This window comes from Rattus norvegicus, chromosome 1 (assembly GCF_036323735.1).
Source record: "Rattus norvegicus strain BN/NHsdMcwi chromosome 1, GRCr8, whole genome shotgun sequence".
In the NCBI taxonomy this organism is placed as follows: domain Eukaryota; kingdom Metazoa; phylum Chordata; class Mammalia; order Rodentia; family Muridae; genus Rattus; species Rattus norvegicus.
Genome location: NC_086019.1, coordinates 257662374 through 257675885, shown reverse-complemented (window position 1 = coordinate 257675885; position 13512 = coordinate 257662374). Strand labels below are relative to the sequence as shown.

The following is a 13512-nucleotide window of genomic DNA, read 5'->3' as shown; positions in this document are numbered from 1 at the left end:
CACTCACTGGACACTGGTATTCAAAGTCAGTGTGCTTACTCATATTCATGCCCAAAGACCTGGCCATTCAAATTTGAGTAACAAACCTGGACTCTGATTTAAAGAGATCCTTTAGCAGAAGCTCCACTAGGGCTACAGAAAATAAACATAGCTAGCAAATCACTGTTACTCTAAGTTGTTCATCCCCTCCCTGTGCTGGCAATAGCTATCCACAGCTTGCTCTGTGTGATCTAGTAGTGACCACCACCACAGGAGGAAGAGGATATTTCCTTGGGCCTTGATGTTAGACATGGCAGGGTGAGCAAAAGTAAACAGACAAAAATGGCTAAACAGCCACACTAGGTTTCAGCATGTCCCATGTGAAATTCTACAATTTTCTTATAGAGAAGACTCAAAACACCTGAAACCAGCTTTAGGGGAATTCCAACGTAGCCAGTAAGCCCTGAGCTCACCAAACCGCAATCTATCCAAAGACCCATAAACAGAAGATACATATGTATTCCAATAAACCTTTCCTTTTGGAGGTGTGGGGCGGGGTGGCTATGTAATATTATTGCATCCATGTCTTATGGATACAGAATGTAAAAAATAAAAACACGAAAAGAGAGAATTCTCCAGCAAGTATATAGCTTTGATGTACAAAAATACATTTATTTTCAACAATTTCAAAACCACTGTCTTTTTTTACAGTAGAAATATTCAAATGGAACAATAAAACCAAGAACAGTATATGTACATATACTGTATATATATATAGATAGATATGACTCATGCACTGTATCCCAGTGTTTAGTACACATATCGCAATTGTCTGCTCCATTTAACCTTTGAAATGAAAAAGAGGGATCTTTAGAAACCCTTCTAATACTGATCTGTGGTGTAACCAGCTAGATTTCTCCATCACATTCTCCCTGTATCTCACAAAGAGGACTATGAACAGCATCTCATGAAGGTTGACGGGTACAAAATGTGGCCTTTCTTTTCATATATATATATACAGTATAGCATTCTTTGAAACACGTGTGCACAGGCAGAGCCTGAAAATGAAACGGATGCTTGCAGCATGGTGTGAAGTGAGCCTACGGAAAAGAGTTGGCATGTTAAACAGGTGAGGGGGCTGGGGTGCTAAGAAAGCAAGTACAGGCTTTGAAAGCCATTCACCCCAGAGGCGAGAGAACTACCTTAAGGGAACTGAAGGCTGACATCTGACTTTAAGGAAGTTGTGTACATCTGACAAGCAAATAGCACAGCTTTGCTAAAATCATTCTGACTAATATCATTAAAGACTAGACCTCTGTTTGGCCTACAGGGTTTTCACAAACTCAGGATTCCACAAATGGACCTCCCTTTCCAGCCACTCTGATTCTCGTAATGCCAGTCGATGTTCACTGGACCTCATGTAATGCCCAAAGACGGTTCTGAGCTCAGAACAGCTGGGCGGCTCATTATGGGCAATGCACATATCCACAAAATCCAATTAGAAAACAGAGTGCGAGCATCTTTAGATTCCTTGTTGCTCCTTTAGAGAGGACTGCTTTCTCAGGCTGATGAATACCCGCCCTTTTATTTTCTTTCTTGAGAGAAAGTCTTATCTCCCCAAATGAGTTTCAGTTTGAAGTCTCTACTAGTCTTTGTGGCTTCCTCCATGTTTTCCTAGGAAGAAAAACAACCCCTGTTTTCTTGAGTGTCACTGAAGTCTTTCCTTTGTCAATTGTCCTGAAGAAGCCCTCCCCCACTCCCTTTATATACATAAGCAGAAACCAGCTATGGTGTGGACTGAGACACAAGAGTTGAGTGTGACAAACAGCTGGAGACTACCCAGAATCCAACACACCAGGCAGGCTGGGGGGCGGTCATCTCTGAAGGTGAGTGCAGAAGCCAACACACACATCTTTCTTTTTTTCTGTTTTCTTTTTTACTAAACATTAAATTATTTCTTAGGAAATAAAAAGCTATTTACATTGTTGTTATATACAATACACCATCTTTAGCCTCAGTTTTGACATGCACGAGGCAGGGCCTCTTTCGAAAAGGTGTGCGTGCCTTTGGCAGCTATGTCCACTCCCCCTCAACCTACGTCCTGCAGTTGAACTGGGGAATGGTCTACGTTGTATGTGTACGTGAGTGTGGAGCATGAGAGGGGTAGAGGAAGGTGAAGTTAACAAAAACCCAACTCAAAAGAGACAGAATGACATGAGAAAAACTTCGTTCTACTGACAGCAGAGTAAAGCAAGAAACCTGTGGGAAGAAGCATTCTTAACACAAATATAACCATATATTCCTTCATCCCATTATGATCAACTAAGAATGCCTTTTTTTGTTTTTTGTTTTTTTTGTTTTTGTTTTTTTGCTTCCCAAAGCTAAGCATCTGCCCACTAATTATGAAGGGACCCTTGGTAAACAAAAGGTAAAAAAAAAGACATTTTCATTTTTCCATAATAATAGTAATAGTAGTCATCAAAAATAAAAAGTCAGGAAGGTGATGGCCCACGTGGCTTCTTTGTTAAACACTAGTACAGTTGGGGATCTCCTTTGTGCTCTCACTGCTCGCGATGGTAGCAATGCTTCCTGCGGAAGAGAAGAAAAGACACAGTCATTCCTTCTATTCTGTCCTGATCCTTACGACAATAGCTAGCATGGAGCAAACCTTGATACGGAGCAGGCACTGTGCTAATTAACAGCACGATTTAATGAAGGGAACAATTTCAGAACAGAATTCCAGACAGCATATGACAGACAGACAGAATCCTGCTACTATTATTCCATTTTATAGTTGAGTAACATGTGGTGCTGAGCATTCACAAAGTTAACAGATTGGACAAGTAATGGTTGCCCCTACTACATTCTGTATTCTTTTGGGTTTATGGGCTTTAAAAAAAAGAAAAACTCCCAATAGCAGAGGATAATTGACTTCATCCTCCACTGGGCCACCTGTATTTCTAATCTTTATTAAATTCTAATGAAAAAGATATATATGTATATATATGTATATATATTTTTTCTGTCAATTTCATGTGGCTAGAGGTGGAAATGAATTTTAAAATAAGAGTATGTCACTGTTGCCAGTTATTGTCCCCCAGTCTTGAAGACCAGGACTGTCTGGGGTCATACACAATGCCAGCTAATGACAGAAGACTGAGCGTTGTAGCCCACAGAAGAATGAGCATTGTAGCCCAGGCACACATACCTATGACCCGTGTGTCCAGCTCCTTGTCCATCAGCTCCTCGGGCTCGGTGAAGTCACTGAGTGTGATTTTGGGGGCATTTTCACTTTGGCTCACTGACCCAATCATCTCCTGTTCCTTATCATGTTGGACTTGGGCGTAGATGTTAATCCAGGGGATTTTCCTACATCAGGTAGGAACAAAACCAGAGTGAGATAAAAGAGCATGCCTGATATAGCCAACAGGATGTTCTGGGGGGTGAGGAGGGGAAGCAAAGGTATTAACAGGAACAGGCAATGAAAGGGTAAATCCTGACCACACAAGGTACTGAGCCCAAGGATACAGGCCAGCCAGCAACTTAGATGCCCAGGTAAGATGTTACCCATGATCAGTTAACCAGTAAACTCTGAAAATATTTACCTGTTATTACATTTTTTTAAGTAGCTGGACTTTGAGGGATGTATGATTGTACAATCTTCCCGTAAGCTGGCATGAGTACAATTGATTCCTATGGCCGTGTTTTATGGACTACCCAAAATAACACACTTACAGCCATTGTTACACCTTTTTAGAGTAACAAACTTAGATAAAAATATATGAAATATTTTGATAGTTTCCTTCTCTACTCAATGTGAATAACAGTAGCTTCACTGTAGGACGGAGAGTGTATAAAGGGAAGGGTTAGAAGAGGCAAAATAACTTCCCTGAAAGACATAAAAGGAGTAGATCTGAAGACATCAAACAGACAACTTAGAGTTGGAAGAAGGCAAGTTCATACTAAATCTTACAGAGCCTGGCGTTTCCCTCCACCTTGACTCCATGATCTCCTGACAAACTCTCTCAGTCTCAGCAGGCTCCTCCCCATGACTGAAATCTAGTGTTCCCATCTGCTTGTGTGGACACCTTTCAACCACAGTCTTCAGTAAAATGTGAGTTGTGACTTCACACATACAAACTGAATGGGTTTGGGATTTTTGTTCTTCCAAGTTCTCAAGAGAGTCTGCTACAAGTGCCACTGTGGGCCTATCAATTCAAATGTTGGTCTGTGAGAATCTATAAAAAAGACTTCCCCTAGGGCCTTTCGATGAACCAATGGTTCCCTCTGTCTTTGTAAAGCACCTATGGTTTTCATGGTGATAGTTCATCATTGCCCTTCAAACTTTGGCTTATATGTCACTTTTGAAGGCTCCCCTGATCCATGATCTTGCCTGGTTTAATGTGTTACTGTAAGACAATGTCTTCAAACCCAGGAAGGGATAGGCTTAGGGTGATATCGCAGTCAATGTTTATTGACTTGTGTGTTATTCTCCCTAGACTCAATGCTTTAGACCAGCAAAGTCCGAGTGTTCTATGCTCACAGAGATACAGTTAGCCCATTTGCATTTCTCAGGCATCAGCTGAGGGAATGAATACAATGTTTTAGCCCTGTGCTCAGTCTATTCTTCTAGACTGGATTACAATATGAAGACTGAATTTGTACATTGTCACATCGTAGCCAGAGAATATTTTTCTTACTTCATTGAATGGTAGGGACATTGAACTAAATTTCAAAAATGATAGAAAGCCAATGCTGTCTAATATCTAATCCAACCCAGCATATTCCATGAATTCCTAAAGTGCAGCTCTCAATTGTCCTAGTTTCAATCATTATGGTTTCCACATTTTTATTTTCTTCCTTAAAGAAAATTCTGAAAACAAGTTTTGAACACACACTTGTCTCTATCTGTCCTCTGTGTTCAATTTCCATATCTTTTTTCTTTCCACACATCACATGAAAATGTGTATCCTCATGTTTCCTATTGGCCATTATCAGTGTAACCCAACTTATTATACCTTTGAGATAGAAACCCACACAATCTATTAATGTTCAAAATGGAAGATTCGGTGTTTGTAGTATCAACTCAGTTGACAGAGGTGCCTTCACGGCATTCATAAAGCTCTGGGCTCAATCCCCAGCATCACATAAACTGGCTATGAGGTGCAAACCAGTAAATTTTAGCCCTGGGGAGATACATGCATGAGATTAATCAGTTCAAAGCCATCCTCAGCAATATAATGTATTTGAGGCAAAACTGGGATAAAGGGAAAAGTAAAGAGAGAGAAAAATAGATAGTTAAAATGAAGATAGACAGATAGATAGATAGATAGATAGATAGATAGATAGATGATAAATATTAGAGTTGAGCCTTTGAGTTTTTACCTAAATACAAGTATAATAGACTAATGACTTACATTGCTTCTAATTGGAAAATTATAATTGATTATGCATGTTATGTTCAACTGTAAAATTAATAGGGGTTGGGGATTTAGCTTAGTGGTAGAGCGCTTGCCTAGCAAGCGCAAGGCCCTGGGTTCGGTCCCCAGCTCCGAAAAAAAGAAAAGAAAAAAAATTAATATTCACTAAGTCTGGAGACAGTCAAACCATTCCTGTTCATAGACCTGCACACTTCAGAGTTACAGCTAGAATGTGTTATCTACCCTCTCCTGCTTTGCTAAAGGCACCTGTGAGTGTTTGCACTCATTGGGCTTTACAATAACTGCTCACTTTATTTCTATCCCCGAAAATAAGCATGTTTTCACCTCTTATAGATGGCTGGAAGGAACTGACTTTGACATCACAATTTGTAACATTAGAAAAAGCTGTCAAGCTGCTTTCATTGTTTAACGCATCCACTTGTGGAACTTTTGAATATGTCAGTCAAGTCTGAGCTCTATGTTTCTATAAAAAGATCAATGGACATGTCTTGGGACACATATCTATACAGGTTTAAATAAGAAGAAGAAGATGGAGAAGCCCATGGATCTAAAAAACACAAAATAGCAAGCAGGCAAACAAAATCCAGGTGCAGTTTATACTCGTTTGCTCCAGCTATGATGAAAGAAGACTTTGAACTATAATGAAAACCTTATTTTAAGGATGAGGTAGAAAGAAATGGAAGAGCTCTAACATTTTCTTGAATAACCAGAGAAAAAGATATCCAATGACAGAAAGCCAGTCTTGTTGGGGATTTTTCAGAAAGTAAAAAGTCACTTCACAATCATTTTGAATTATAGTGCTAAGGTGTCTGGAAATAACACTTGCTATCTATGAGGCACATGTAATAGGAGGGGTGGGGTGATACATATTTGAAGGATTTTAGGGATCCCACTTCATTCTCCTTTCTTAACCTTGGTGGGTGGTTTCCAGTACACAGTACATAGTAAGCACCCAGGATGTATTTGCCTAATGAATGGACATTTAAATTAGTTTGTGCCCATAGCCATAAAGAGAAAAATGTGCTTGTATACACAGTATAGCCAATAATTCAGAAACAAAAATGAAACTGACCCCATTGCCTTGTCTGAACTGTTCAACAGTGTTTGCTAGCCAGGTGTAACTATTTGTGTTTTCAATTAAATCAAAATTAAAAACTGAGTTTCCAAGTCATACTAGGGGCAAACGTCAGTGCAGATTATGATGCATGTTCTTTATTACAGAATACTCTGTTGGATGGTAATGAGTAGGCAAAGGAGAGTGCGGGATACAGGAAGCAGAGCCTGACCTTTACTTATTTGCTAGTTGGCATACTCTACACGGCCACCATTGGGATGCTGGAAGATGGGGAGAAAAGAAAAGGCCAGAGAAATAAAAGAAAATTCAGCAGAGTATCGCCAAAAGGCCTGGAGCTTTGGGAGAAAAACATCCAGGAGCGTGGGCTAGGAAAGCAAAGGTTAAGTTTGGCTTAATGCTGTTTATCCAGTTTGACTGGCACTCATCTACTGTCAGAGACAAACAGTTCTGGCTGATAATTGAGAAATACGAAGTAGACTAATTCTGAGATCTCACTATATAAGATTACTCATGTATGAACGTCTCTAATATTGCAGTTTTCTACAGAAAGAAGTTGACTGGGTAAGGGGCTCAGGAACCTTGGTACAAGTAGAGAAACGTTCTAGGCTGCAACTTGTCTTGCTTTGATTTGGAGATGTATGACAAACAAAAATTGCTTCTTGCAGGATTTCTATTGACCCTCACCTCCATCTACTGTGGAACTGAATGCTAGAACAAGATAGGACACATTTTGCTCAATTGATATTCACACTCCCGTCTTATGTTCATCACAACCCAGAAATTCTCACAAACAATAACTTAGATGACTGACATTCTGTTTTGCATAAGTACATCCATAAAATGGTGTTTTTCTTTTCCTATTAAACATTTTCTCTTTAATTATACCCTAAGGGTTTTTCCTCTATTCAAAGCAACCAGGAGCAGATGGGTTGACCCACCTTGACCCAAAAACACATGAATCACATTCAAGTTTGTAAATCCACTAGCAAAGTAGGCCAAGTCTGTTCTTCCAGTGAGCATGAGAGAAAGTTGAGAAATCCTTGCCCTTGTGACTAACAATCAACTTTCTATCGAATAATAAGATGTTTCTAAGGAACTGAAATATCTACTGGAGAAGCAAAAATGGGGAGAGAAGAGTAAAGCCACCTCACATCCATCAACTCCCTCTATAATCTACAAAGATAATCTCATTCTGGGAACATTCCCAAAATAAGGTATGCATTAAAAACTCAATGGCTGGAAGAAGTCGAGGAGGAGGAAGACTCATAGGAAGACCAGCTGTTTTAACTAACCTGGACCCCTGAGATCTCTCAGACACTGAGCCACCAACCAGGCAGCATGCACCAGCTAGTCCTAGACCCCTGACACATATATAGCAGAGGTCTTCCTGGTCTGGCCTCAGTGAAAGAAAATGCACCTAACTCTTGAGAGACTTGAGGCCCCAGGGAATGGGGCGGTCTGGTGGGATGTGGAGCAGTATGGTGGTAGGGACATCCTCTTGGAGTCAGGGGAGGAGGAATGGGATGAGGAACTATAGGAAGGCAGAATGGGAGGAGGATAACGACTGGACTGTAAAAAAGATTAAAGGTAATACGAAAACCTCAAATAATAAATTATGGTCTTTTATCGCAGACTTCCCAAAAGAATGTGTCTTCATCATAATTTTTGAGAGCCTATTATGCTACCTGTCAGTTTATGGCCCAGAGGCATCACTGGAATACAATAACACGGTCACTAGATATTCCTTTCTGGTAATACCTCAGGTTTTCTTGACTACTTACTATGTAGTAGCTACAACTACCACATTACTGTTACAGTATATGATTATATAATTGCTAAACATAATTAATATGTTTAATCCACACACCAAAAGCCATGAGATAGGATTATATTTTCACATTTTACAGATGAAGAAATGAAGGTATGGAGATATAAATACAGTTGCCCAACGGTATAAATGTCAGACATAAAACTGCCCCCGTCTCACTTCAGTGGTTATAATTTGCAACTATAAACCTCTTTGGGGCTCTACATACCTTGACTACTAGAGCATAATTGTTCATTCCAGCCTCATTCATTTTGTTATTAATCTCCTGTTATGTTACCATTTGCAGGGGTTTCAAAAATAATTTCTGAAAACATGTGGGGCTTTCTTCCCCTGAAAATTCTGTTTTAGAAACAGGAAAAGAAGAAATATATAATGTGCAATGATTTCCTTTTTCTTTTCTCTCTCTTTTTGTAAATTGAATCATAGTGTTATGTAGCCCAGGGTAGCTTCAAACTTGTAGCTGGGAATGATCTCAAACTTTTGTTATTAGTTCCTCTACTGTGATGGGGACTAAACCCAGGTCCTTGAGCATGCTAGACAAATGCTGTACAGATTGAGCTGTATGCTCATCACACAGCATGAAAATCTACAAAGAGACACTAGATAGCTATACCACGAGATAAAGAGGCACATGCATTCAGGCATGTGAGTATATAACTAATCCTTATTTTCTTAATCTATTAAGCCTACAAAGCGAATACAGCTCTGATTCTATATTTGATTCATTTCTTGATCCTTGGCCACTCTTGAATTTTTTTTTTCAGTGCCAAGGAGAGCTTCAAAAAAAATGGAGGTTATATTGTTGATGTTGAGTTGAAGAACACTGGTCAACTGCGGTGATCCTAGACTTGATATACAATTCGACTGACAGTAGCGCATACCTTTTAAACTTGTAGATCAGAAACACAGCCAAGCCGACAAAAACCACCGAGAGGAGCATGAGCATGGCAGAGCTGCTGTGCCCGGCGCTAGAGTCCACCAGGGGAGCTAGGAGAGAAGGAAAGATGCTCACTCTGAAGCCGGAGCTGAGGCTGGAGGCATCGGTGAACAGAGGCTGACTGTCTGCCCTGACTTCAATGCCCTGAGAAGCTTTCAGTAATGAGAAGAATTCTTCTGAACCTTCAAGGAAACTTCTCTCCTCTGTTATGTCTGAGGAAGGCTGGTTAGGGTGTAAACCGAGTGCTTGTGACTTGTTGAGGGAGGAGAGCTCTCTGTCTCCTTACTCTTCTAACCAATGTGGCAGCACACTGACAACCTTTGATTAGCCACAGGTACAACCTTGGACTGTTTGGCTCTCCATCTACCACACTCTGGGGGTACAAATCCCCTAGGTGGTGAGTTTTAGAAACTCTTTACCAGAAAATTCCGAGATCAGTAAGACCCACTGAACAACCAGGCTCTCAGGGCTATGCATCAATGCCCAATGGGACATACCATTTCTATTCCTTTTGTAAGAATAGAACCCAGCAACTGCTAACTGGTCCTTTTTGCTATGTGAACTCACATACGGGATAAGGAATGAATCTAAAAGGTTCCTGAGCAACCCTCTAAGAAAAATTCAGAAAATCAAAGACTTTTGAATAGCCCGAGTATTGCCCATAAAACCCAACCATCTCAAATATAAAGTCAGAGTTTTAAAAAGAACCAAAGAACTTTTCCTCTAAAGATTATGCAGGTTTTGACTGCAAAACCCCTTGTAAGAAAGTCCTCCTGCAGTGCCTTCCAAAATACCCTCAGAAACACAAGACTAACTTCTCTCAGCCGTTGTCATATATATATATATATATATATATATATATATATATATATATATATGACATGTCATGTATATATGTCATGTATATATATATGTATAAGTTTAGTTAGTGCAGCATCTGTGGAGAAGGTTTCAGAGATTATCTCTTCTCTTTTCTGTTTAAAATAATGGCCCATCCATCCTCACATTCCCTGACTCCCAACAAACACTCACCTAATGTCAGCTGTGTCACATAAACAATGACCTGGACACCTGGTTTCAGCTCAAACTGTACCAAGTTTTGATTAAGCGCATTAAATAGTGTCTCTACAATCTGCAAAACAAGAGAGAAGGATCACGGATAGATGTGGTAAGTGATATTGCTCTCTCATGACTGAACTGTCAAAAAAAAAAAAGAAGCAAGTTCATTCATGGTATAGGGACATCAACTTGGTTCTCACATCCTACAGAGCTGTGTGAAACCCAGTAGCAGAGAGACAGAAAGAGGCATGTCACAGAAGAAAGAGCAGCTTTTCAATTCTCCCCATGAATGAGCGCTCTAACAGACATAGTATTTCATTCAACTTCTAGCTTAGAGCACTTTCATCCCTGCCTTTATAACCAGAGGCATGTTGTGGGTTCAATGAAAGAATGTCAACTCATCATTAGTTCTTTAATCTGATCAGGTAACATCCTGGGTACAGAGACACCCGCAGGGATTAAAGCATATGCGGAGCCCCAGCCCAATCCCTTGTATATTCCAACCCAGAGACAATGGGAAGCACACATCAAAGTAGCAACTGCCTCCTTTTATGGGATAATTTCCTCTTTCCTTTCCCCCAGCAAGTCTCATAACACATAACATCGATTTTATCACTGTAATTCCCACATGAAAGCTGAAGCTCATAGACTGTTGTCCCCAACTCATATCTGGTTGTGTGAACCTTAATATCACAGCTGCTATTCATCACTGTAATTACCTATTTCCCTAAATACATGGTCAATGTAGCTTCCAAGTGCAGCGCATGGCTGCTACATGCCGTTCTGTGATAGTGGAGTCTAAGGAAAGTGATATGTACACCAAGAAGATGGGTTGCAAAGAATCTCTCCAGTCCAGAGGAAAGGGCAATAGCAGTTCTTCTGTCTGAGCACTGTGGATGGACATAGAGATGGGCGTCATCCAGGCTGGGTGAGGACCAGCAATGGTGGCTCCACACAGAAGCGGCTACATTTAAACCACACAGACTTTCTGCAGCTTTCTCCATTCTTATTTCCTCGCCTCCTGATGTAGCGTCACAAGATGATAGGAGAGGGTGACAGAGTGCATAGCCAGAGATAGCCCAGCGGAAGCAGACTTGATAGAGAGAGGCTGCAGACTAGGGCGCCATTTGCTTCCAGAACTATGTGCAGATCACGTCAACCATGTGTCCAAGTAACAATGACTGTCAGTTCCACCCCATTTTGGAAATACTGCTCCTTTTGTCCAAGCAAAATGAGGCAATCCCCCTCTCTCTGAAGAAATGTATCCAAAAGCAGTTTGTTTACTCTCCAGAAACGATAGTTAAATTGATCACCATCTCTAAGGCCCATGTAGTTTAAAGACAAAAAGCTCTCATTTCCATAAACAGAGAAATCCAAGCATGCGTACCTCTGCCTGCCTCTGTCTTTGTTTTCTGCCTCCATCTGTGTTTATGTCTGTCCCTTTTACCCTCCATCTCTCCTTCTTTCCCCTTCTCTGTCTCCTTGCTACCCAGACACTATTCATAAGACACATGAGAGAGTTCCCAACCCCTGTAATAAGAGGCCAGCAACATTATTCTGTTTTTATTTATTCTACATAACGTTGATAATTGTTTAAGATCCTAGATGTTGGGGGGAAAGTCACTGGTAACTGGTAAGCTTTTCTCCCTCTTTGACTAAAGACAACTTCATAGAACTCGGAGTCTGGTGTGGTGGCAGGGTATTAACTCAGAGTCCAGATGGTGGCAGATGTCACTTACTTGTTCTAGATCCCCTTCGTGGCCTTTCCTCCTCTCTGTCAAGTTCTTAGGTGGGAGGATGAAAAGCTCTGCTGAAGTGGGGAGACCTGGGAACACGGCCACAAGGATCTGGTCTTCTGGGACACTGGTCACCTGCAAAGCATTTAGATCAAACAATAAGGGTTCTGGGGCCATGCAACTGCACGATTAGCCAGGAAAAGAGTATTATTCAAAGCTGTATGGCCCGTGTGAGCTTTAAACACAGAGTATTTCAGTCCCAGACTGCAGTGTGCACCCAGACATCTCTCCTGTTCCCCCCTGAGCTGCCAGGTAATGAATCACTGGCTTCTCTTCTGCTCTCATTGAAATTGTTACTGAAACTTTGAGGGTATACCAAATGATTTCTGAAATAAGTTCCTCTCGTATTTTCTACATTTTTTTTTCATTGAGAGAACAAGAACAGTGGCTCAAACTTAAATATACCAGCTCCAAATGAGGAGCAAACTGTTATAAACAAATGTAGGGAGAAGCAAATTCAAAATAACAGCAGAAGAGCACTTGTTTTCTCCAGTTAAAATAGGAATAGTTTAAGTTGAAGAGTATTATTGGTGTGGCTGCAGTGGAAGGGGAGCCACTCACTGGGGCTGGCAACATGAAAAGGAATTGATACCCATCATCAATTTGCTTTCCAAAGGAATCTCATTCAGGCTATAAAATTATTCATATTCCTCAGTCAGCAATTGTAGTGTGTTTTGTCCTAAAGAAATGGTTCAAAATGTTTGAAAAACCATACATAGGAAGAAACACAATAGTACATAGTACAGGAAATAAATGGAAATATTAAACATTCAAAAAATAATGTGGAAGGCCATGTTCGCAGTTTGAAGGTGATGTTGAACACTATGGGGTCACATGACACTTAGCATGGTTGCATACTCATCTCCTTTTACACAATTTACTTGGTTACAAGTGTATAGAAATTTAAAATTATAGAAAATTAAAATGCTAAATGTTAAAATGAGACTATGAGTCAATTTTTCTATTCTCAAGTGTATGATTATACTGATTTCTTTGATTGAAAACTTAAAAGAGGCGAACTTCTGACTGAGAGGTTGGCTGAGAGTAAACTGGACTTTCCCATGGATTATTCTGCGCAGTGTGTATTGATGGTCCTCCATCACTTCCTGTTCCCTCAATAAAAATATGCCGGAGAATGTGTGATTCAACTGAAATATCACCTCTCTCCCAGGAGACTCATGTGACCATCTGCCTACAGTAATCTTCTCCAGATTATTCAAATCACCCTGGCCTCCCTCTCCAGGGATACAGGTCATCTCCACTGTTTTCTACAACTGCATCTAAAAGGTTCTAAAGCTTCTGAAGGGTTTTCTGAAAAGTTCTGGCTGTGGGCTTTCCTAGGCATTCCTGAAAACCTTTGAAGATACTTTACTCTTTCCAAGTTTCTTGGCATGGTA

At 40.4% G+C, this 13512-nt stretch overlaps 1 protein-coding gene across 1 annotated transcript in view; it reads right to left on the bottom strand.

Moving 5' to 3' along the window:
* Nucleotides 1-626: 626 nt before the first annotated feature.
* Nucleotides 627-13512, bottom strand: part of Sorcs3 (sortilin-related VPS10 domain containing receptor 3) — a 634818-nt gene continuing 621932 nt past the window's right edge. Inside the window, exons 23-27 of the mRNA NM_001106367.3 lie at nucleotides 12059-12190; nucleotides 10293-10392; nucleotides 9205-9310; nucleotides 3188-3348; nucleotides 627-2568 (exon numbers count right to left, since the gene is read on the bottom strand). Coding sequence (NP_001099837.2) covers nucleotides 2504-2568; nucleotides 3188-3348; nucleotides 9205-9310; nucleotides 10293-10392; nucleotides 12059-12190 — 564 coding nt within the window. The 3' untranslated portion in view covers nucleotides 627-2503. The remainder of the gene's footprint in view (nucleotides 2569-3187; nucleotides 3349-9204; nucleotides 9311-10292; nucleotides 10393-12058; nucleotides 12191-13512) is intronic.